Consider the following 26,128-nt stretch of genomic DNA (forward strand, 5'->3'; position numbering starts at 1 on the left):
AGTTTAAACGTTAGTAGGGATTCATCAGTCTTTGACTTGAACCCCACCACAGTGGGCATCTGTTCTCGGAGAGGAGATTAGAAAAGGGGTCCGAGTGGCTCGCAAACAAAATTTAGAGGAACAGCACAAAGTGCTTCAAGTACAAAATTCGGTCCAAAGTCAAATCGATGCGTTTTGGTTTTCAATTTTTTTTTTCTATTGCAGTTTAAAGGGGAGTCTGAGGAACGCTCAGAATCACATGAGCAAAAAATGCGGTTTTAGAATTTCCACGTTTCTCCTCCCTGAAAGACAAGGAGACAACAGCATATAGAATCATAGAATCCTTTTGGTTGGAAAGGACCTTTAAGATCATCAAGTCCAACCGTTAACCCAGCACTGCCAAGCCCACCACTAACCCATGGCCCTCAGCACCACATCTACACGGCTTTTAAATCCCTCCAGGGATGGGGACTCAGTTGGTAGATGGAAACAGAACCTAAAAATGAGTTACCAGCCGGGCAAACCGACCTCCTTGGCTTCAGCGAGCAGACCGCACCGACGGGGTGGGACAGGACAAACACCACAAGGCATGCAGGGTATGTCGGGCTCAGGCACCGCGCTCCAGCTTGAATGCTCTTTTAGGCGACAGTGACTTCATGCTCAGTGTTATTTTTATCCCAACCATCTGCCTTCACCAAAATTGGCCATTAGTCGGATATTTTAGGTACCCAAGAGAATGAAGAAGCTACTTAGCTTTATGTCCTATGGGTACGTCTTTAACCAAAGCAGGACCTGGGGAGCTACAGCTCGTCTCTTCTCCCTGATGGGACAATACCCACCTCTTGCTGTCCCTCTGCAAAGCCAGCGACAGAAAGCCGGTCTCTGCAGGTCTGCTGGGGCTCATTCAGGATTTGCAACAGCTTTTGTACCCTTTCAGATCCTGTTCTTTTAACTGTCCCTATAAACCAGACCTGCCAGACCTCTTACTTTTCTGCAGGCCCATCTTTGTCTACAAAGGAATCTATGCAGCAACCCAATTTCAGCTACCAGTGGGTGCTTTTATTGCTCAGCCTCTGTAAAATCACCGAGGCTGTTTTAACGCTGGAATTGGACGTTGACTTCTGCTCAAGAGGGAATGCACAGACAGGCAGAAGTTTGTATCCAGCATCAGGTGTGGTAAAACCAACCATCGCTGTATCCTCATCAGCACCAGAGTCCTTCAGGCCAGCCCCAGCGTCAGGAAGACACCTCAACCACAGAATACAGTGTGCTGTAAAGCTTATTTTGAAATGTTTGGTTTGTTTTTTTTTTTTTTTTAAAATGGAGTCTGTTGTGAGAGCTCCTTCCCTCACTCACCACCTTAAAACCAACAAAACCTCCCAAACTCAACAACTTGAAGGTATCAGCCTCTCTGGGGAGGGTGGATGCTGCGAGGCAGCAGCTCGTGCCTCGCTTCAGTCCACTGAAAACAGCGTGGAAGAAAGCCAGAGATCAAAAGAGCTCTTGAGTAAAGTACGCAGGGAAGGTGGGCGAGGAGAGGGATGGGAGAAGAGCAAATATGACAGCAGTTATTCAAGGAGCAGCTTTGAGTCGGAGGAGAAAGGAAACGGGGAGGGAAGGCGAGAGAGAAAATGTTAGGAAACGAGAGCGAGGAAAAGCAGCATGTCAGCCGCACTCAACGGAGAGGAAATTAGCAGTGAGAAATGGTGTAGCATGTCAGAGGAGGGGAGAGAGAAAGATAAGGAGAGTAAATAATTGAGAGAAAGAGCCTGCAACGCGTGAGAACGGGTCTTGGCTCCGCACACTGCTGTGCAAGCACCGTGAATTTTGTTTATAAATGAGTTATGCTCTGGCCTCTTCACATTTGCATTTGGTTTTTGTGCGTTACAGATAACCCAGCAAGCCAAACCCTCCTGCTCTTTCTCCAAGATGGGCTCCCGAACATGCCAAGTTGAATCCTGACTGATGAGAAGGAAAGCAGAGCTGGCAACCAAAAGCTGAGCAAACAGAGAGCCCTTGGGCTGACTCTTCAAGAGCAGGAGAGAGCATCTCTCCCCCGGCTCGGCACCGGTCACGGCTTCCCCTCCGCTCCCTCGCAGCGAGCTCGGAGGCACGTGCTGCTTCATGTCCCAGCGCTCCGGGATGCTCATGACCACGCCACGGAGCAGAGAGCATCCTTTGCTTGCAAACCCTGCAGGGCACGGCCTTTTCCACTCGACAGGGCACTTTGTGCCCCAGAGGCAGCAGCAGGACAGCCGGGAGCCGAAGGGTTATCAAAAGCCGTCGCAAGTGACCATTCAGATGGAGCAGCAGAGCTGTCGCCGGTCCCACACGTGGCTGCGTGCTGCTCTGGGCCACCCACACCTGCAAGGATCCCCATCCTCCAGCGGCACGGCCGTGGCTCGCCGCAGAGGACTCCTGACAAGTTGAGCCCTTCCAGGGTTATGCGGCACAAGCGTATTTGGCTGCTGTTCAGTAATTACATTAAGCCAGTGCTGCTAAAGTCAGTACCAAGCAGAGATAATGCTCTGGATGCATTCAAGGGGCTGGAAGAAGAAAGAGGAGGAAAAGCCATGCTGGCTTAGAGACAAGTCATATTTCTTATCAGCTTCCTGCCTGATGAGAAGGTGCTGCCCAGCCATCTGCCCCGACAGCGCGGGCACAGAGCGACGTTGTGATCGATGCACAAAGGAGTCCTCTGTGCTCCCTGCCAGCCTCCCTGCCATTTCCCCCTCCCGACCCCTTTGATGCTGGATGTGGTTCCCTTTGATGCCCCAGTCCCCGCACAGGGAGCAGGGATTGCTTCCCTGCTCCTCTCGCCTTTCTGAAACTGTTTGCCCCGTCCCGTGCTGCGAGCAGGCGAGGTTTTAAGCTGGAATAGTCCAAACTGTGATGCTGGAATCTAAAGCATCCCAGGGTGTTTGGGAGTTGCTTTTTAGCATGCTGGCCTGATGTTCTGGCACCCTTAACCAGACAGAATTAGCCCTGAGTATAAATACGAAGCTCTTTGGGCGCCCATTGTTCACACTTATTCTCTGAGTCAGACAGATGCCGTCAGTGAAACAAAAGCGTTGAGAACAAACAGCAAGGAAGCCTCTGCATGCGTATGGCAGAGATTTAGTGTGGCAATTCAAGACAAAGAGCCCTGAAAATAACACTCCTATTAGCTGGTGCCTGGACTCCCTCTCTCAGCAGCACATTCCTTCAGCTACCTTCCCCCAAAACACCATGTTTGGTTTTAAGAAGTGCCGTTCCAGTGAAAGGTCTTGCACTGGCCTCTCCCAAGACTTGTCCCATTCGCCCTCTGAAATGACAAAGTCACTGAGAGCGACACTGGAAACTCTCCCAGTCCGCTCCAGACTCTCTCGGTCACTGGGGAGGGAAAAGCCTGGTCCTTTCCCATGAGGCAGAACACACCCTTGATGCCCAGACACCCAGCCAAGCCGCTGCAGTGTGGGAAGGCACCAAGCACAAGGGAGGAGAGCGGCGTGCCCACAGCCTGCAACCAACTGGAGGCAAAAACGTGCGAGCTGAACACAGCAAGAGAGATCAGAGGAGGGGGAAAAAGCGTGAGCATGAACTCAAGGAAGCGAGATTTCAGAAAATACATTCACCCTCTCTCAGAGCTGATCAGCACAGCTCAGCTGATGCTCAGCAACTTGCCATTCGCCTCAGCCTTGTCAGTCATTTCTGCCACCGGCCCACCTGCGAGAGAGGCTCTACGTGCCGTTTCTTACTTGTGCCAAGACAAAATACAGGTTTTTGGGTGGCTGTTGTCTTCCCTGGTACGAAGACATTCGCTGTGAACTGGTGTAAGGGGACCTACCTGCAACCGCAGCTGCTTTCCACAGAAGCAGCGAGAAAATCTTTATTTTTTTAGCAGCCATCACTATACTTACCCCAAAATGGCAGATAAAACCCAATTTTTGTAGTATTTAGCACATAAAAGAAGAAAAACAGAGGGCAAGAAAAAACGCCTGAGAACAGACAACAAATCAGGCACCACTAACCCCTAGGAAACTGCTCGCTACTGGTACGAGCCATGATTTATTCAAAGTTGGATATAAAATAAGCCTGCAGTAGCCCTCTGCTCTCTGTTATTGTCCCAGGATTATGATAATTAAGCAATTTGTATTACCTGATACCGATAAGAAAAATAAACCCACATTTCTGACACTGTATCCCCTGGATTTTACACGGCAGTTACTAATGCATTTTTGTTACCTGGTGAACATAATATTCAAGATCATAAAGCGCCGCTACTTTTTCATCCAGCGTGGAGGCAGAGCTGTTGAATTTGCCGATTAATTTAACCATAATTTCATAATCCGTTTCCATCTTCACGTTCAGCTTTTCAAACTCTTCCTTCAGCTGCTCTATGGGCCGGAACTTCTTCCTCACCTCTTCCTCATGGGCCTTGAAAGCAGAAGGAGGAAATCAGATATGAAGGCAGGCGATAAAGAGAGCTAAGACAGACACAGAAGGAAACCCCAGCCCCAGATTTACAAGGGGAACCTGGCTGTCTGTGCAAAGGGATTTACAGCTGCGCATCAGAGATGCAGGGGCAGAGTTGGAGGGTCCTTCTGAGAAGCCCGGGAACCCCGTTATCTGTAAGATACCTTGGGTACCAGTAAGCACTCCCCGAGGAGCTGAGCCTGCACCTAGGGCTTTGTACACCATCTCTATGTGCCCTCCAAACCACCGTCAAGCCCAGAGGTGGGTGGCACTACTGTTCTCCTGCAAGTGGAGACTACTGGTAGTAGTGGAACACTACTATTGCCTGCAAGTGGATGTTCTCAAGATGTGACTGCAAAAAGCCCTGAGTAACCTCCTCAATCTCAGAGCTGACCCTGCTTGGAGTCGGAGATGGGGCTGGAGACCTCCGGAGGTGCTGTCCAGCCTCAACTGCCCAGTGACACCAAGGAGATCTCCTCGGATGTGTACGAAGACGCTTTCATCATCTCAACCACTTAATACGTTTCAGGATGGCTCTGTCAGGGAAATGGATGCACTCGCTGTAGGGGACAGAAGCTGTCAGAAAGTGAAGCAGGAGGACCAGCTGTGAGATGGGGGCAGCTGAAGCGCCGTGCCATGGGGCTTGGCCAGGACAGAGCTCGTCCTGCAGCGCGGCTCGCCTCCCTCCTAGAAACAGCACCCCAAGGGCTGCGATGAACCGAGAGCTGTGCAAAGACGTGTGGTGAGAAGGAAAAGGCTCTGTCAGAGATCCAAGAGAGCCCCAGCGCTGGCAGGGACCAATGCTCCAGCATCAGCACTGGTGGCACTGGGGCAGGCAGTGACAGTTGAGCAGCCCTGAGGAGAAGGACTTGGGGGTGATGGGTGACGAGGAGATCACCATGAGCCGGCAACGTGCGCTTGCAGCCCACAAAGCCAACTGTGTCCTGGGCTGCATCCCCAGCAGCGTGGCCAGCAGGGCGAGGGAGGGGATTCTGCCCCTCTGCTCCGCTCTCCTGAGACCCCCCCTGCAGTGCTGCGTCCAGCTCTGGGGGCACCAACAGAAGAAGGACACGGAGCTGTTGGAGCGAGTCCAGAGGAGGCCACGAAGATGCTCAGAGGGCTGGAGCACCTCTGCTATGGAGACAGGCTGAGAGAGCTGGGGCTGTTCAGCCTGGAGAAGAGAAGGCTCCAGGGAGACCTTCTAGCACCTTCCAGTACCTGAAGGGGCTACAGGAAAGCTGGAGAGGGGCTTTTTACAAGGGCCTGGAGTGACAGGATGAGGGGGAACGGTTTTAAACTGAAAGAGGGGAGATTGAGATGAGCTATTTGGAAGAAATTCTTTGCTGTGAGGGTGGTGGGACACTGGCCCAGGTTGCCCAGAGAAGCTGTGGCTGCCCCCTCCCTGGCAGTGTTCAAGGCCAGGTTGGATGGGGCTTGGAGCAACCTGGTCTAGTGGAAGGTGTCCCTGCCTGTGGCAGGGGGGTTGGACTAGATGGTCTTTAAGGTCCCTTCCAACCCAAACCAGTCTGTGATTCTATGACAGAGCCTGCTGCTGCAGGGGACGGAGGAAGCAGAGAGGCCAGACTGAAGATGGGCTGCCCCAAGAGCATGAGAAAGCAAGACAGCCCCTTTGGAGAGCGATTCTGCCACAAACAAAAATACCAAAATATGTTTTTATAGAGCAGTGACCCCCAAGCAGAGGGTCTGCACGTGCAGCACTCCCCCCTGCAAGCACTGCCCTGCTCCCCAGTGTGTGAGCAGAAGCCGAGTGCTGGAGCTGTCAGAGAAAACAAAATGGAGCGATGGAGGTGAAAGCACTGTCAATCTAATGGCAGCCCTACAACGGCGCTAATGACCACGGCCTAATTACTCCAGGTCCCACACAGCAATGCGGAACGCCGTCCCCACCCCAGCCGCACAGAATTGCTTTTGCAGGCGCATAGATGGGAACACGCTTGGTGTAACTCAATTTACTTTGACACAGTCACTTCAAGGATGAATTCGCTCCCTGCAGGAGTGATTTTAAATGGAGTATTTTAGGTCCATTAGATGTAGCTGGTTTTAGCCCAGTTGCTGGGACAATAGCTGTTCTAACAGGGTTTTTTTAAAAAATATGGCTTATTTTCACATAATAGGCTATCACTAATTTTTGCATTTAAATTACACTCATTTCAAAAAGTCCTGCTATTGGTAATGGTGGCTGCTACATAAATAATCTTGCAGAAAATGAAATAATGCCCTGGTGCCAGATAGGGAGAAAAAAGACTTTCTGCGACTCCAAGACTTTGTAGCCTTGACTCCTGCCCCAGTTTTCCTTCCACTGAGACAACGTCAAGGCAGCAGGAGGAGGTAGGGCCTAAGGAAATACTGCGGGTGGAAGGGGGAGAAAGGCTGTGATCCACCTGATGATGCGCATCATCCCACCAGTGTCACGCCCGCGGCTGGGGACCAGCTCCAAGCCTGGAGGGGGCTGAAAGCAGCACTTATATCCTGTTTTACTTTGAATTGTGGATTATTTGTAACTCAATGGGAAACTTACAGCTTATATAAGGAAACTTCATCCTACGCTTCACCACAGCCATTTGGTTTTCACTAGACAGGGCACCAGCTGGTGTCTCCGTTTAGCCCGCACCCAGGGCTAAACAATAACCCGTTGTTCTATCACCCAATTTCCCCTTTCCAACTGACAAAGGGAATTGGGAAAAGGAGGGAGACTCGTGGGTTGAAATTTAATAAAATAAGGAAACCAATATCAATACTAATACAAAGACACAAAATTATACTTAGCTCATAGAGTGGTGGCAACTCCCTCCATGGATCACAACCATTAAGAGAGAAGAGAGAAGAAGGAAAAGGGAAGAGAGAAGAGAGAAGAGAGAAGAGAAGAGAGAAGAGAGCAGAGAGAAGAGAGAAGAGAGAAGAAAAAAAAAGAGGAGAAGAGAGAAGAGAGAAGAAGAAGAGAGAAGAGAGAAGAGAGAAGAGAGAAGAGAGAAGAGAGAAGAGAGAAGAGAGAAGAGAGAAGAGAGAAGAGAGAAGAGAGAAGAGAGAAGAGAGAAGAGAGAAGAGAGAAGAGAGAAGAGAGAAGAGAGAAGAGAGAAGAGAGAAGAGAGAAGAGAAGAGACCCCCACCCCCAGCAGCTTTCCCTTTTATAGGGAACCTGACGTTAGTGTTACAGAACACACCTGTGGGCCAGCCTGGGGCAGCTGCCCTGGCTCTCACTGCTAATGGCCTTGATCACCATGGCTGGCCACACACTGAAACAAAATCTAACAGAAAAGTGATTCTATAATTTTACCCCCATGAAATCAGGAACAGCTGGAAACCTAAACCAAGGAGGACAGCGAATGGCAAAGTAACTTCCGTTACAAACATCTGGTCCACTTTGGGGGTCTACAGACATTCTTGTGAACCAAGCGGCAGTTGAATAAATAAATCAAACCAATGGATAAAAATATGCCCAAACAATGGAAAGGAAATCAGCCCGTGGGCTTTAAAAACAGGGACCTCCCCTTACCTTTCTTTCTGCCTTCTCATTTTCCTTCATTTTAGCCAACGCCTTTTTGAGCTCCTGGGATGTGAATGAATTTGAGTCAACATCCACCTTGCCCAGCCTTGCAGAGGAAACAAACCAAAACATGTTATGAGTGAACAGTTGTACCGATAATATCTTTGTTGTGACATACTAGCAATGGATAACGTCAGGAGGAAAGGAACTAAGAGTGCTAGATCTCCATGCACCTCACTTGAAACACACAAACCCCCTCCACATTCAATAAGAGATTAGTCTGAGTGCTGCGTTTTGTGTGTGGCTTGGAGACACCTCACCCTGACAATCAAAAAAGGCTCCGTAATCTGCACGCTGACTCAAAATCTTAAGTCCTAACGCAACAAAAATAGCTAATTGATGCCTCTCAATTTCATGTAGCACTACAGAAAAGCAGGAAACGTGTCAGAGGAAAAACACAAAAGCACCACTGTGCCACTGAATCATTGCCAAGGACTTGCAAGCTCTAGCAGGGAGATCTACAGCTGAAGTTCTGGTGATGGTCATACACAAAGTTAGGGCAAGGGTAAATCCAAGCAGCAATTACACAGAAATGCTAAAAACCCACGTTGTGTTGCTCTTTACACCCCTCTCCCTCGCTCTTTACACCAGAGCATTTATCTGGGCCACACAGACTCTTGCACAGAAAAAAAGAAAGCCAGCCTGTGAGACATCACAAAATTAAAGAGCTTCTCCATGCTCTGACCAGGAGCAACTGGGGAAGCAGTGGTAAATCCCACGCACGTTAGGAAAGAAAGTTTCCCTTAGTAACTAAACCTGTCTTTGTAAGGAAGGTGCCAAGGGGAAAGTCAGCACCAGTGAAACTTTTAAAACAAATTTTAAAATGTGGGTAGAGGGCAAGCTGTGTGACCTACGGAGAACGTCGGCAATAACGGATGTGTCAATGAATGCTGCAAGCCTGCTGACTGCACCGAGTTAAAAACAACGTTATCTGGCTCAGGTCAACACAAACAAAGCCCCTCACAACTGCTCTGATGGTTTAAGCTCTGAAAGTAGTTTCAGACCGATTGCTGCAGATGTTTCCAAGGACTAAATGTCATTCAAAGAAGCCACATTGCAAATTTAGATTCAGTGCCATGGCATGAGCAGCCTGAGTACGACTGGCCTATGCAGACACACTCAGGGCACTCCCACCGCCACCCCAAAGGGGTCGCCAAGGACGGGGCTCAGTTCTCACTGCTGAACCCTTAAACCAGCAATTAAGTCTCAGGAAGAGACAGCACTTGAGTGCACCAGGGAACCTGGCCCCTACTGAAAGACCACCCACCCCAATGCTTTGCATCACTGTACCTTTTCCTTCTTCTCTCTTCTCTCGGGTCACTTTTTCCATTGTCGCTCTCCGGGAGCTTGGCTTCTCTGTCTCCCGTCTGCAGGTTTAACCGTACATGTGACCCTGCGGGGACGGCTTGACCTACAAAACAAAGGTCAGACCATTTCAGAGCACGTGCATTATTTCAGCTTTGCGCAGGCAGGGCGAGCTGAAGGCGCACGCCCCTACCCGAGAGAAAGCTATGAAAGCCTCATCCCGCACAGCGAGCAGGAGCAAGCGAATTCCCCCTTGATCCACGTGCCATTTTAACCTGGCAGAGATGCCACCCCGACCCACTGAACGCGTCCCCACGCAGCCGGGCTGGCTCCGTGCCGCAGGGGAGGAGGGACCCCGAGCAGAGCACCAGCTCCCTCCTCCCTCCCGGGCCAACTCCTAAGAGAGCACTAAAAGTCCACATCAGGAGTGGATTTGGAGACTATTTTGAGCAAGGGGAATTGGTTGCTGATTGGGGTAGACACCATAAAACACAGCTGTCAAAGTGAAATCAAAGCATACTGCAGAGTACAGCCAGGTACGCTGAACATCAAGCGTACCGAGGCGAGGCTGTGTTGGCTTGGAAATATTGTATTAAAAGGAATATATGATCACTACTACCTGCCAACAAAAATACACAGAATACATCAAGCTTTGGTTTTAAAGGCAGAAAACACGTGAAATTCAGAGTGTTTTTTCTTGGTCACAATTCACCACAAGCACGTCACAATGGCCAGCTGTTGCAGAGGGATGGAGAGGTGGCAACACGTGGTTGCTTCTTCTTGCTGTCGCTTCCTCTTCTTTTAATGCTAGAAATCTGCCTGCTTAGGAGAGAGGGGTCACAGCTGAATGAATACAGAGATCCTGGCTGCACACGGATGGACAGACAGACACACAGCTGCTCATGCTCCTCTCTCTCGGTAAGGTTTCCCTATTCAGCCTTCCCTTTACCTGTTTCCTTTTACTTAAAAAGACTCCTAGCACAAAATATCACAGCACGCAGGAGACAGGTAGCATCTCCTACCAAACAGAAGCGAAGACAAGGATAATTATTTCATACAATACATCCATGTTCTCAAAGACAAAATCCTCTAGTCTAGGGAACAACTGGAGTGATCCTCTCTCTTCAAGACCAAAGAGACATTTCACTGATCAAAGGACCTGGTGCTTCCTATGAAAGACTGGGATGTTTGTCACAATTCAGACAAAAACATTTCAAAGCCTAAAGCCATCCAGCAGGTATAAATGCATTTAGAAAAAACAGGAAAATCCATTTTAGAGGATTTCCTATTAAAGCAGGGTGCATTTCTGATAGCTCCTCTTTCTGTCCACCACATCCTGCCCGTAGGAAGTTCCGTTGGTCGGATTTCATAGAATCACAGACTGGTTTGGGTTGGAAGGGACCCTAAAGACCATCTAGTTGCAACCCCTCTGCCACAGGCAGGGACACCTTCCACCAGACCAGGTTGCTCCAAGCCCCATCCAATCTGGCCTTGAACACTGCCAGGGAGGGGGCAGCCACAGCTTCTCTGGGCAACCTGGGCCAGGGTCTCACCACCCTCACAGCAAAGAATTTCTTCCTAACATCTCATCTCAATCTCCCCTCTTTCACTTAAGACCATTCCCCCTCGTCCTGTCACTCCATGCCCTTGTAAAAAGCCCCTCTCCAGCTTTCCTGCAACCCCTTCAGGCACTGGAAGGTGCTAGAAGGTCTCCCTGGAGTCTTCTCTTCTCCAGGTTGAACAGCCCAACTCTCTCAGCCTGTCTCCATAGCAGAGGGGCTCCAGCCCTCTGAGCATCTTTGTGGCCTCCTCTGGACTCGCTCCAACAGCTCTGTGTCCTTCTTCTGTTGGTGGCCCCAGAGCTGGACGCAGCACTGCAGAGGGGGTCTTATGAGAGCGGAACAGGGGGGCAGAATCCCCTCCCTGGCCCTGCTGGCCACGCTGCCGGGGATGCAGCCCAGGACACGGGTGGCTTTGTGGGCTGCAGGCGCACATTGCCGGCTCATGGTGAGCTTCTCATCAACCATCACCCCAAGACCTTCTCCTCAGGGCTGCTCTCCATCCATTCTCCGCCAGCCTGTATTTGTGCTGGGGATTGCCCCGACCCACGTGCAGGACCTTGCACTTGGCCTTGTTGAACTTCATGCTGTTCACACAGGCCCAGCTCTCCAGCCTCTGGATATGCGAGGGGATAGACCGGATTATTTTCCCATCTTAAACTATGCAAGGACAGGCTAGATGTGCCTCCTCCGCACTCGGCACGCTTTCCACTGACAGACCCGACCCTCTTCCTGCTCCTTTACTTGTGATACGCAGGAGTTTTAATCTGTATGTTTATCTAGAGAAGCATCTTCCCACTTCCAAAAGGCGAGCTTTGCAGGAATGCGCTGTGATAGCAGAGCTGTCCCCCTCGCAGGCGATGCAGCCGGGACATGCTGAGCGAAAAGGAGTTTGTAGGATCTCCATGAAAAGGACAACACTGCATCTCCTCTCCCTGTTTCAGGCGGCTGCCAGCAAGGAAAAAAAATAAATTCTAACATGGTGTTGTGTGCTGAACATACAGATGCATGAGGATGTCCTCCTCCTTCACGGGCACAAACACCACTTAGGGGAGAAGGCGTGGGGCGAGCTGGGTCCTCCCCCTCCCAAAGCCAGCGGCTTTCCTCGCCGGGTCACGAGCACTGGGACAGCCCAGGTTACCACCACAGCAGTTGCTGAAGCGAGTCCTGAATTATCAAGTGCAGCCAGAACTCAACGTCCTCGTTAGAAGAGTACAGGGTATTCTGGCCGTCGTGCTCCTGGTACATCTGGCCACATTAGTTCGCTGGGTTGCCAAGGGGAGAGGAATGAGGCTGATGGGCTCTGCTTAAAAGACACATCAAAAGGGAAAGGAAGGCAGCAGCCTCCAGAAGGGCTGAGTGACTCCCCTGGGACCGGTCCTCCCCGTTTCTATTTTCAGCGAGCGGTAAATAAAAGAAAACACGAACCCCGGCGTGCACGCGAATTACGGAGGCTGCCATCAGAGGAGACACAAACCTTCCCTGCTTCTGCTTCTTCACACTTTCCTAACCGAGATTTGACTGAGACCATCTGAACCCCAGAGCAGAAATCTCAGCCCTGATGTATTTAAGCAGCTTTCGCTGCTACAGGGATTTCTTCTCTCACAGGTTCATGCCACAGCAGGACAAACATGCTGCTTTATTAATAAAGCAAGAAAAACGTCTCTGTTTTCAGCAAAAAGACTGGCGCAGTCCCTTAAAATACTCCAGATGTTTGAGACAGGATGAGGTGTCCAGTCTTGTTTAGTTTGGGGTATTTTGAAATACTATTCACAAAGTGTGTTTGAAGGTGGATTGAATTGAATAATGTGATTAAAATTGCTGATTTAAATGAGCAAGCTGGAAATCCTGAATTTTATTCATGTTTCAATATGTAGCTTCTAGACATTTCCCTTTGAATCCTATAATTTGATACTATTCAACAACTGGGAGCACGCACCGGAGCGATATATATGTAAGCAATTACACAGCTTCACGTGCCGTTGATACAGAATCACACTCTTAAGAGCTTTTTTTTCCTAGAGGAATTCATTTTTTACTTATTGTTTGTATTAAGTTGCATTTGGGAAAGGAAACTCAATTAAAAAAACTGAAAAACAAGTTTATATTTAAGCCATTTTCTGACCTTTTTTCTCTCTTTAACACCTTAGAAAAATAAAAGCTGCCCATCCAAAGAGGTATGCACTGCACATCTGCGTTACTGAATGGGCTCACGTTCCAGAGATCTCCAAATCCTACCGCTGCTAGATCACCCTGTCCTACTCCCTCACTCCTCATAAAGGGAAAGAAGAGTTTCCACTCTAATTAATTTCCCAACTCCGAATCACTACCCAGTGAGCAGAAATAGCTGCGAAAACCCCTCCGCGAACCCGCAGACAAGGCTATAGCTGTCGGAGGAGAAAGCTGGCCAACTCCTTCCCCCACAACCCGTTTGTATTCTTTACCACTTCAAAAATATCCCACACTTGGAATTTTTTTAAACCACAACTGAAATTATTTGAATACACACGACTGCACGAACTTGGGTTGGTGTATCTAAGAGAAAGTCATGGGGTTTAAGCAGAGCACCCAGCGTCCCCGACGGGGACGTGCTGCCTGCCCGCCCCTCAATCCCTCAGCCCTTCGCCCCGCAGCCAAAGAGATAGTGTCCAACAGGTAAAATACTCCCAGAGGATAACAAATCCTCGCCACTGCACAAGTGACAAGGTATTTATTGGGAATAAATGTCAAAGCAAAGCGACAGCATTTATTTTCCAAGCTGATCCTGCGGCAACGCGCCGCTATGATGATGTTATTCCGATTTTTGATTTAATCCCTTTATCTATTGGCGCCCGCTGCGGCTGCAGAAGCGTCGGGACAGGCTTTGGTTTCCTGCACGAGCTGGAGCAGGACCACTGTCCGACTGAGACCGCTCTCCAGCCAAAGAGCCGCTGCGCCTGGGGGCTGCCATGCGCCCGAGCACCCGCAGCCCAGACGCAGGGTCTTTCGGAGCTCTTCCCGCTGCATTAGCATTCCTCTTATTTGTATGTGTTCAGTCCGTCCTGAAAAGTTGCTTAAAGTGACACCGAGGAAGAATTTAATTTATAGCCCTATTCTTTTAATCTTGGTCAGCCAGATTTTTTCAGACATCCGTTTATTTCTTCTTATAATATATTAGATGGAGTAACAGCACCCGAGTTGGCTTCAAGGCAGCAACTCACTCGCAGGGGTTCTGCTGACATTTATAAACCGATCCTATTTCTCTCTTGTGTTTTATGTTATCAGCAAAACCTGTCGAGTTAAATTATTGCCTTGTAACCAAATCACAGTTATCTGTTATTCTGTTATGTGTACGTTTCTGGAGCTCTATACCCATATCAGGCTTCGCAGAGGTTGAAAACAAGGCGATAAATAAATAAACAAATGGAAAACAGACCACGCTTCCACCACGCTCACAGCCAAGGCAAGGATCAGGCACGTTATATACAGGATAACTAAAAGCAGAGGGCTGCTGTGCTGAATATGCATCATGCAGTAAAATCCAGGTAACCCCATCTCACCTTTTCTAGACCAACCAACCAACCAACCGTGTTTCCTCACTAAATGAGAAAGGTCTCATCCTGCCCAGCTCCTTTCCAGCACATTATTCCACTTAGCGCTGACCACAAGTGGTTTTGCAACTCTGCACAGGGACAAGGCTGAGCCCCAACTCACTACACAGCAACTGGCAGATGTTAAAAATAACCGGGGACGTTTTACATCATACATAGACCTGCAGATGTCATACCGAGATCGTGCAATAACCCACTGTGCTCCGGCCAGCAGCCTCCCCATCCCCTACCCACTCCTTGGACCTCCGAGCTGCCACCCATCGACCTGCTCAGCAAGAGAAGCCCAAGAGGGACAGGAGACTCTCCCCCTCCAGAAGCACCTTCTGGCACCACTTTGTTCCCTAGGGCAGAGAAGTGTTCCCCTGGGAAGGCTTCTGCAAGCAGAAAAAAGGGTGATCCGCTCGCCGAGGCAGACCCCAAGTGAGCGTCCTCATCTGCCATTGCCAAGAAAATAAATAAATCTATTAACAGTGTGAACACAACCCCCAGTTACGAGTCAGTAAATGGCTTTGTAGTTCTCAGAAATCACCTTGGCATCTGGGCGAGCGTCAGATAGCATCTACCTTTCTTTACTCTTTGTTTTTCTCAGCACAGGGGAGCGAGCGGAAAGGGACCTTCTTTCTAAGACACCAACAAAAGAATCTGCAAATCAATGTGTGACAGTTCCCAGCAAACCAACCCGGCAGTGCTGCAATATTAAAAATAATAAGGCTGCACAAGACTGACAGAGCATCCACAAACAGTTATCTGATGGCACCATACCTACTCCTTTAATAAAATAATGATTAAAAAAAAAGCACAAGGAGACAAATCCCAGGGAGGAGCAGAGCTCCCCTCTGGCACCACTGGCTCCAGGAGCCACCAGTGCCAAGGGTGGGTAAACAGGAGAGGCTGGGGCATCACGTGCTGGTCATGCCGAGTGCTGGGCTCAGAGGAAAACACATGAACCAGCCCTAGTTCGATGGGGCTCGGTGCGTGCTCTGACTCCGGCCTCTCCAGTTAGCGCTGTCAAGCAAGGAAGCAGCAAAGCCTGGCTGCTTTTTTTCTTTCCTTTCCCTGTAAGAGTGAGTCACAGCACTCCTCAGATTGCTTCTTATTTCAAAATGGAACATTTTTACATACAAAAGGAAGGGAAGATGCGTAGAAGACGCAGGTCAAGAAGAGATGGATTACTGATGGGAAGAGGAAGCCCAGAGCCTGAATCTCATTTTGCTGCTTCCTGCCCCTTCTTCACTCACCCACAGCCTTTTGTATTAGTTCGCTTTCTGGCGCTCACAGCTCCTCCCAATTAAGTGCCACAGGAAAAGGTCATTAATAAGCTATATATTACCTCTTCCAGATAGCTGGCAGAGAGGTTTAGCAGCAGCAGCAGGCCTGGAAGCTCCCTCCAGAAGCCAGCCCAGTATCCCCCAGCAGTTCCCACCATACCTCGCCCGCAGCGCACGCGGTGAGAGCCCAGACACCTGCGTCCACGTTTCCAGTGGGAACTCCCAGGACGCGGGATGAAATGCTTTACAAAGCCACTTCGTGGGCGTCCTCTTGCTTCCATAACTTCTGTACTTCTGCTGGGAAGCCCCAGCTGCCTGTTGAGCACAGCACGTCCCCGGGGGAGCACCGTCCTGGTCACTGCCTGGCGCTCTCCGATCTCTCAGGTCCCCACCATCAATGACAGCAGAGGCTCTAATTACCTACTGTAATTAATCATAGAGAAAACTTTTATAATCGCTGCATTTTTACTGTGTTTATGAGCTGTTTCTTACGCACATGCTTGCAGTATCTGCAGGGGACGGGATGCTGGATGAAGCCTGCCATGACCCGCCGTGGCCATGCCCATCATGCCTGCCTCAGGGCTGAAGGCAGCCGCGCTGCTTCTGCCTCCAAATCAAACGTCCCCGTGGTGTCAGGCTGGTTTTATCACCATTACTTTGTCTTATCATCGCCCCTCGACACGGACAAAGATCCTGCTGCGCAGACGGACGACAAGGATAAAGAGATGTCCTTCCCTTCCTGGGACTACAGAGGAAACCACGAGGGAGGATTTTTGTCCTTGCAGCATGAGCAAACAACTCCAAGTGCCGTTTTCTTCTGCCTCCCAGAGCACGCAGAGAAATACTGAGCAGGCAGGGCTGGTCCCCAAGGCACAGACACTCAGCTCCCAGCAGCACCTCGCACCAGAAATGCCTGAACGTGATGAATTGTTGAAAGACTGAATGAACAGCTAAAAAAACTTCAGCAAAACCAAGGATGCTTCACGTAAGACACTTTGGGTGGTTGGTTTATCTGACAAATCTTTTATATAATGCTCCAAGCAATGCTAATAAACATCCTGCAATTCAAACTGTCAAAACGGTGATGTCTAAACACGACATCTTCTCCAACACCGATTTTGCTCCACACTGCAGCAGAGCAGGGACAGAAGCCACCTGAAATGCTTTCAAGATCACCAAGGGCGAATTTGTTCCCAGTTCAACACCCAATGCTGCTGCTGGCAGCAAAACCACCCCTGGGAAAGCGCCCACATCGCCGCAGTGATACATCCCACCCCAACGTGCCACCGTCTCTGCTCCTGCCCAGGCTCCTCATGTGTCCCAACGAAGCAGCACTGCTTTCTGCTGGACTTGAACCCTACTCGAACAGGGTGCAGAGAAAAGGCCATTTGTTGGAGCAAGTCCAGAGGAGGCCACAAAGATGCTCAGAGGGCTGGAGCCCCTCTGCTGTGGAGACAGGCTGAGAGAGTTGGGGCTGTTCAGCCTGGAGAAGAGAAGGCTCTGAGGAGACCTTCTAGCACCTTCCAGTACCTGAAGGGCCTACAGGAAAGCTGGAGAGGGGCTTTTGACAAGGGCATGGAGTGACAGGACAAGGGGGAACCGTTTTAAATTGAAAGAGGGAAGATTGAGATGAGATATTGGGAAGAAATTCTTTGCTGTGAGGGTGGTGAAACACCACCCAGGTTGCCCAGAGAAGCTGTGGCTGCCCCCTCCCTGGCAGTGTTCAAGGCCAGGCTGGATGGGGCTTGGAGCAACCTGGTCTGGTGGAAGGTGTCCCTGCCCGTGGCAGGGGGGGTGGAACTAGATGATCTTTAAGGTCCCTCCCAACCCAAACCAGTCTGTGATTCCGGTTTCTTATTTAGCAAGACACAAGCTACTTACTGGTGCTTGCTGGGCTACTGTTCTCCTACAGCCAACGCCACAGAGATCACTGCGTGGACTCGGGGTGCTGAGGGCTCCTCACAACCAGGATTACAGGGAGACACATGCCCACAGTAAACCTTGGGAGAACTTTCTTTCTTGCGTCCTACGATTTTTAATGCAGACCGCCTGCTTGCTGCAGTAATAACCGTGTCTTTGAACCCCATCCATCAGGCCTACAGCTCAAACATTTGTTTATCTGAAAAGGGTTTTAGAGCCACTCTTTTGTCCTAGTGCTGAGAGGTCTTCTCTGTAATTTGTTTCCCTCAGCAGATATAATGAAAACGTTGTTAAAATGATGCCAGAATCAAATCCCTCCCGCGATCCGACCCGCAGCTAGGGCAGAACACAGTGTCGCAAGGAAAGGGCTTTCCAGTCAGTAATGCTTGGTTAGGCACGCGAAAGCACCGGTTACATTTGGACACGCGGCTGGACAACCACTTACGGCCAACCTAACCCAGCCCAGCGCTCTCCCACGGCACTGGTATTTGTGCTCTCTCAGTCGATCAGCAAGCGCCGGGGGCCACCAGCCCGGTTATTCAAACCGGCAGCACCCTGCGAGCGCTGGGCTCCGGCTCCTGACGCCTCTTGCCAAATCCACCCACTGCCAGCGCTTGGCTTCGCCTCCGGGAGAGCGGAGGGGGAGGGAGAGGCAGGTGAACCCGGCGGCGACAGGCAACGGGCCCTGGCTGACGCTGTCAGAGCGGGTCCATCTAACTCCCACCTACCATCGCCAGTGGCCAAAAAAGATTATTCTGCACGTTGCCCAGCATCGTGCAGGGCACGCAGAGAGCCGGGCTGGCTGCCTGCATAAAAACCCACCAAACCTCGACCCTCTCGTGTCCCCTCTGCTCCGCCCTCCTGAGGCCCCCCCTGCAGTGCTGCGTCCAGCTCTGGGGCCCCCAACAGAAGCAGGACACGGAGCTGTTGGAGCGAGTCCAGAGGAGGCCACGCAGATGCTCAGAGGGCTGGAGCCCCTCTGCTCTGGAGACAGGCTGAGAGAGCTGGGGCTGTTCAGCCTGGAGAAGAGAAGGCTCCGGGGAGACCTTCTAGCACCTTCCAGCACCTGAAGGGGCTACAGGAAAGCTGGAGAGGGACTTTTTACAAGGGCATGGAGTGATGGGACGAGGGGGAACGGTTTTAAACTGAAAGAGGGGAGATTGAGATGAGATATTAGGAAGAAATTCTTTGCTGTGAGGGTGGTGAGACCCTGGCCCAGGTTGCCCAGAGCAGCTGTGGCTGCCCTCTCCCCGGCAGTGTTCAAGGCCAGGTTGGATGGGGCTTGGAGCAACCTGGTCTGGTGGAAGGTGTCCCTGCCTGTGGCAGGGGGGTTGGAACTAGATGGTCTTTAAGGTCCCTTCCAACCCAGAGCATTCTATGATAAGAAAGCCACCAAGGATGAGAGTGCCAGCTGTCACATGCAGGGCAGAGCATGTACCTCCCGTGAGGTGTCTGCCGCTCTCCGGGATGCTCCGAGACAGTAAGCAATGGAAGTGAAGGCGGATGCTAGCGAGGTGCCTGCGGAGGAAGACTCTTAGGGAAGGAGCGACGGGAGGGCTCAGGAGAGGACATATGGTACCTCTCTGACGGGAGTCGCTGCTGTAGCATCTGTTGATATATCTTCTGCTGCTGCCAATATAGAAAAGCTTCGTATGGCAAAGAGCTCCTCACAACAAGTGCTTCTGCCCTTCCACCCCCCTCCCTGCAGAGGCTTCTCTATCACTTGCACTGCAACAGCAGAAAATACACCAGGAAAAAAGTAATAGCAGAGAAGGAGGAGGAAGGGTCACCCTTTTGTAAAACTGGCAAAAACATGTTTTCACTTTATAAGCAAACCCTTATCTCCAGTTTCAAGCCAGTAATTTCTTCTGCATTACCACGCACCCTTGGTAACAAAATGATGCCTGTGCTTAGTGACTCAATACCAAGAACTTCATTTATTTTCTCTTTTGATATTGGGCTCAATTCTGTGAACTGTAGCAGTTTAGAGAGTTTAATCCCATAAAGGCCTGGGCAGCAGAAGAAAAGTAGAGCTCGAAGGTGTCCAGCCACGCTGATTATTTCAGCTATCAGACGGCATGCCGGGCTGCACGGACGCTGCAGTGACCTTTGTCTCACCATGTCGCCAAGTCAACATTCAACAGAAACATTATTTACAAGAGCCAGTTTTAATCCCTCTCCAACTCACTAAGATATTTATCCCCAAGCCTACACTACTTCATAATGTCACCGCAACCTATTCAATAATTGTCATCCCACAGGTGTATTTGTTACACTAGAAAGCCCATCTGGGATGCTGAAGGCTTATCTACGTTCAGAGAAGATCAATGCAGAACGTAGGCAGAGAAGGACGAAGGGGATGACCAGGACAACTGAGAACCTGACAAAAGAAACGAGGATGATATTTATCCTGCTGAATTTTAGGCATCTAATACCTTTTTGAGCCAGGCACCATTGGCTTTTTTTACTATAACAGAGATTAGCACCTCCAGAACATCATCAATCACAGCTGCCTTCCACGTGTGTCAGTCCCAGAGAGCCTCTCTTCCTCCCTCCAGTGACTGTTGAGATAGCCACCACAGATGAACACCAGGGCAGAGAAAACCACCCCCAAAGAACCTGGCAATGTGGAGGCACGGAAAGGACACAACAGCTCTCTAGGGACAGATAATCCGTCAGAACCAACACCAGTGTCAGACCAGGAAGTCTAAGCTGGCCATGGTTAATCTGTGGTTGGAAACGAGGAGCTGAAACCCAAGATTGTGAAACAGGAGGAAAAAGGGACAACAAACTATTTTCAAAGGGAAGGCTGGGAAGCTCAAGAATGGGTCTTCATGACCAGGTCTCAGTGATCTCTGCTCCTGTTCTCAGCTTCTGTTTATAACCCAACCAAGGCTGAAACTGAAAAGATAAGACATGTAAACCAGAGGAAACCCAAACTCCCTTCTCCCAGCTCCAGCCATCACCGGGAGCGTTTCAGGACACGCCGCACTGCCGGCAAGGTGTGCAGCTTATCGACTCGGATTGCGTCTCTGCTCGATGCGCGTCAGCTGGCTCATCTCACGCTTTCACGCCAGCGGCCACAGTAACATCGCGGCACCAACATTTCCCCAAGCCCAGAGCATCCCCCAGAGCCAAGAGAGCCCAGGTCCGCAGACGGTTGGACAACATTTCCCTGGTTCAAGGCTGAAACCTTGAACCGAAGCGCCTGGCTGCGAGACTAGCAGAAGGTATCGGAGAAACTCGTCTGCCAGCTACGCTGCCAAGCTGTAATGAGAACGAATTTGAATAATAAAAGCTGGAATCAGAAGATGCCTTGGAGAGAGTGCTGCTGTAGTGCTGTCCTAAGCTACAATTTAAAGCCTCGTTCCTACAACGAAGGCAGTCGTAGGGGACATTAGCCTAAGTTTTGTCAAGAGAATTTGTCAACACAGCAGTATTTAAGACAGACACTAAGGACTTGTTGTATCTCGCAGAGAGATCACTAAGAAAGAAAGGAGTTCTGCCACACTTGGTTCATCGGAAAATAAACTGACATTCTCGCCAGGCCTGACCAGGGGATGCTGTTTTATAACACCACGCACGCAAGCAGCCTCGCGCTCTATCAGTGCACACACTGCAGCTGAGGTTGGATCCAAATCCAACGTGGGGTTAGACACGGGAACCCACGGGAAGGTGCTTTAGACAGGCCATCCCTGGAGATGGGCACCCAGGGACACAGAGCCTGTCATTTCCCTTCCAGAGATACCTGCTAAAACATGTGGCCCAACTCCTGGAGGGCCAGGTCCTTCTACGCATGGTGCTCACCAGCTGAGCCACAGGCAGTGGACTGTGATTTCAGGGCTAAGGGGAGAAAACTGGTGGTAGAAATAGAGAATTGGCTTTGCCTCCTCAGGAGTACAAGCAGGAGACTGAAACTGAACTTGCCTGGCCTGATTTTTTAGACATGCTCCACAGGCGAGTCATAGAATCACAGAATCATTTTGGTTGGAAAGGACCTTTAAGATCACCAAGTCCAACCGTTAACCCAGCACTGCCAAGGCCACCACTAACCCATGTCCCTCAGCACCACATCTACACGGCTTTTAAATCCCTCCAGGGATGGGGACTCCACCACTGCCCTGGGCAGCCTGTTCCAATGCTTGACAACCCTTCCATGAAGACATTTTCCCCGATCTCCAACCTAAACCTCCCCCGGCACAACTTGAGGCCGTTTCCTCTTGTCCTATCACTTGTTACCTGGGAGAAGAGACCAACCCCTCCCTCGCTACACCCTCCTTTCACGCAGTTGTAGAGAGCGAGAAGGTCTCCCCTCAGCCTCCTTTTCTCCACACTAAACACCCCCAGGTCCCTCAGCCGCTCCTCATCACACTTGTGCTCCAGACCCTTCACCACCTTTGTTGCCCTCCTCTGGAGTCGCTCCAGCACCTCAAGGTCTTTCTTGGAGTGAGGGGCCCAAAACTGCACCCAGGATTTGAGGTGCGGCCTCACCAGTGCCGAGTCCAGGGGGACGATCTCTGCCCTAGTCCTGCTGGCCACTGATACAAGCCAGGATGCTGGTGGCCTTCTTGGCCACCTGGGCACACTGCTGGCTCATATTCAGCCGCCATCGACCAACACCCCCAGGTCCTTTCCCACCAGGCACTTTCCAGCCACTCTTCCCCCAGCCTGTAGCGGTGCCTGGGGTTGTTGTGCCCCACATGCAGGGCCCAGCACTGAGCCTTGTTGAACCTAAAGGTCAGTTGAGTCAGCAGAAAGTGAAGAAAAGAGAGGCTGTCCCCTGCATCTGCAGGACAAAAAAAAGTTTGCTCGACCCTGCTCCCATCATACCCGGCTTTATAGAATTAAAATGTCCCCAGGAGCCCAGGTGCATCAACGCTGACACGGCTTCACACTTCCCACGTGCAGCCTCTGAGCTGCGATTGCAACAAGCCCAGGATAACAACGCTGGTGCCACAGCATAAAGGCTAGTCCAAGGCTTGCAGCTTCCTCACTGCAAAGTTGAAAATGCCCTTTTATTTGCAGTTGTCACTCAGAAGTAACAGCAATGTAACCTTGGCTTTGGAATAGAAATCAGCTGCAGAGGAAGGCGGTGGGAGCACGACCCTGGGCTGCAGACTCGTGGGCAGGAGGGTGGCTCCGCTCTGCTACGGATTCTGCACTCGCAGAAGAACTAAATCATTACAACAGCCAGAAGTGTCCCCTGGGAAGGAAATCCTCTCAAAGATAAATCAATAACTCAGTGTAATTTTAGCATGCAGCCAGGAGAATTTACATTGCCAGGAAGGCTGAGTGCTCCGCCACGGAGACAGAGCCCCATCAAACTGCCCTGCAGCGGTCCCCCAGGCAAGAGCTCAGGCTCTGGGTATCTACTGCAACGCCAGGAGCTTGGGCTCCGCCGTGCCGGGCGCCCTGCAGACCCAGAGCAAACCCACAGCAGCAGGGATGCGGCCGGGCAAGGATCCCTCACGCTGTGGCCTTCACCCCCCGGCCAGGGCTACAGGGGCTCCCACCAGCCAAACTACCCGCAAAATAAGGTGAGACAGTGACACGCCGCAGCACGCTGTGATTAATGAGACTGCAATTGAGGTAATTATATTAATGCAAAGTACACTTGGACCAATAAGTTCAAGGAAACTAATGACACTTCACAGCGCAGTTCAATGCTGAGCAGTAACTCTGGCAAAGGGGGAAAAAAAAGGACCCTAATTATTCAGTAGTTGTTCTCCTCCCACATTCTCAGGGTCAGCGTGGAGGAGAAGGTGGCCTGAATTATATTTTCGTTTCCAGCACATCAACAGAATCGCTAACTAAGTTCCAGCAGCAAGGTCGAAGCCTACCCAGAGTTATTCATGCCACCCCCCTCCCGACTGCCGGCTCCAGCGAGCAGGGGCACCGCTGCGCCCAGGAGGATCTCAGGCTGCCCACATCCTCTGCGAGCGTGTTTAAAACACCCGTGCTCTGTGCTGCTCCTCCACAGACGTGGTACCAGCGCCTCTGCCAGCTTTTTGCTCTCGTCATGGATGGATAAACTACAACAGCTAATGCCTTAGAAGCTAAAACTGGCCTCCACGAAGCGCAGCGTGTTCTAAGTGTCTAGGAGTTGAACCTTACTGAAGACAAACCTGAAGATAACTGGCAGGAGTGGCCGATCCCCCAGCAGGCCGTGCTGCCCTTCAGTGAGACCTGGACAGGCTGGAGAGCTGGGCAGAGAGGAACCTCATGAAGTTCAACAAAGGCAAGTGCAGGGTCCTGCACCGCGGGAGGAATAACCCCACACACCAGGACAGGCTGGGGGTGACCTGCTGGAAAGCAGCTCTGCAGAGAAGGACCTGGGACTTCTGGTGCACAACAAGTTCCCTATGAGCCAGCAACGTGCCCTTGGGGCCAGGAAGGCCAATGGTACTTGGGGTGCATTAGGAAGAGTGTGGCCAGCAGGTCCAGGGAGGTTCTCCTCCTCCTCTACACTGCCCTGGTGAGGCCACACCTGGAGTAACTGTGTGCAGTTCTGGGCCCCCCAGTTCAAGAAAGACAAGGAACTACTGGAGAGAGTCCAGCAGAGGGGTACGGAGATGGTCAGAGGGCTGGAGCATCTCTGCTACGAGGAGAGGCTGAGGGAGCTGGGGCTGTTCAGCTGGAGAAGAGCAGACTGAGGGGGGATCTGATCAGTGCTTACAAATACCTTAGGGGTGGGTGTCAAGGGGATGGGGCCAGACTCTCCTCAGTGGTGCCCAGTGACAGGACAAGGGGCAACTGGCACAAACTGAAACATGGGAAGTTCCATCTCAATGAGGGAAAACTTCTTTGCTGTGAGGGTGCCAGAGCCCTGGCACAGGCTGCCCAGGGAGGGGGGGAGTCTCCTTCTCTGGAGATATTCAAACCCGCCTGGACGCGGCCCTGTGCAACGTGCTCTGGGTGACCCTGCTTTGGCAGGGGGTTGGACTGGATGATCTCCAGAGGTCCCTTCCAAACCTAACCTGTCTGTGATTCTGTGTGATTCTGTGATAAAAACCTGACAAGCAAACACCCCAATCCAGCCGGCAGCAATTTACTGTACACCCAGAGCACCCATATATTGCACATCCTCGCAACCAAAGCACCCGGCAGACGTGGAGCCCGTGCTGCCAAGGCATGGAGGGTTTGGAAGCAGCCTGCCTGCAGGCAGGTCAAGCATGAAACATGTCCATACCTGCCTGGAGAGCCCTGGAGCAGGACTGCTCACCATCCTGCTTCACAAGAGCTTGAGGCATGTGCAAACCCTCCCTACACAGAATACCTCTTGCTCTTTCTCCCTCGTGCTTTTAGGACTTGCAGTGTGCACACACGTGCAGTCCTCTGCCCTCCTCAGCACGCGCTCTTCCTCTGCTCCAACCCACCTGGAGTAACGGGTGCATTTTGGAGCTCCTGTGCTGGCCACGGTCGTGTCACTCCTCACACCCTCCTTTGGTCCCAACAAGCTCTCAATACACTCATGCTCCATCAACGCTGACATGCTCCAAGTGCCTAGATCTGCAAATCCAACCTCACAGCAGCCACAGACGTGTCCTGTGTTTCCACAGTATTTCATCAAGACTTGGACTTTGCACCTCTGAAATACCCAGATCTGTTAGCACAACTGATCCAAGGGGCAACGTCAGAGCTCATGCCAGCACTGATCCAAAGAGCCAATGATGCATTATGACCACCCCAAACAAAACCAGGACAACCTGTTAAGCTCCTACGATGCAGAACACGAAGGTGCCCGAGAAGTCAGGGCAGAACAACTCTGTAAAGACTACACAGAAGAGGAGACCTGACAAGCGTACCTCCGCGTCCGACATAAAACCAAAATCAAAACCACAATTAAATCAATGGTCCCAAGTTCAGTGTCTCAAGATTGCACTCGTGGGCTACAAGCCCATAAAGCTCTCCTGGTAGCCTCCAGGCTCAGCAGGAGCATCCTGCAAGAGGGAACATGCAAAAAGACAGCTCAGTGATGACTGGGAAGACACGTATAAAGTAATCCATCACGTTGCAATCTGCGTGCGCCCAAATGTCCTGCAACACAATTAGAAATCAATAGTAAGACACAGAAAAGCTCAACCACTCTGTAAAATATAAAGAACACTTCTAATATTGATTTTAAAAGTGCCTCAGAGAAGACAGTTGCGAAGGAGCCAGAGAAAGCAAAGCAAAATGCTGGAATTTAAGCTTTTTTTTTTTTCCCCTCAAAAAGAGATTAATAATGGATTTTCAATGCAAGAAGAAAAACTGAAACCCACACCAGATTCTCCTGGTAATAACAGCTTTCTGCAAAGCCCAACTATTAACGTAACAGGGACATCCATCAATCAAGCACACAGAAAGTACTTTGAGAGCTAAAAAAGGAGCAAGCAAACATCTGCTTTTGGCAACTTAAATTTTGCCCTTAAGTACAAGCAACATAATAAATTATCGGAAGATTGGGCTTGAACTCATTTTCTTCCATCCTGGAGTGCTAAATGCTGA

General features: G+C 50.7%; 1 protein-coding gene across 2 annotated transcripts in view; it reads right to left on the reverse strand.

Moving 5' to 3' along the window:
• Nucleotides 1-26,128, reverse strand: part of SIL1 (SIL1 nucleotide exchange factor) — a 107,664-nt gene that overhangs the window by 40,127 nt on the left and 41,409 nt on the right. For both annotated transcript variants that reach the window (XM_068417240.1, XM_068417239.1), the window contains exons 5-7: nt 9,290-9,410; nt 7,949-8,045; nt 4,204-4,395 (exon numbers count right to left, since the gene is read on the reverse strand). In XM_068417240.1, coding sequence (XP_068273341.1) covers nt 4,204-4,395; nt 7,949-8,045; nt 9,290-9,410 — 410 coding nt within the window. The remainder of the gene's footprint in view (nt 1-4,203; nt 4,396-7,948; nt 8,046-9,289; nt 9,411-26,128) is intronic.

This window comes from Nyctibius grandis, chromosome 22 (genome assembly GCF_013368605.1).
Source record: "Nyctibius grandis isolate bNycGra1 chromosome 22, bNycGra1.pri, whole genome shotgun sequence".
Classification (NCBI taxonomy): Eukaryota; Metazoa; Chordata; class Aves; order Nyctibiiformes; family Nyctibiidae; genus Nyctibius; species Nyctibius grandis.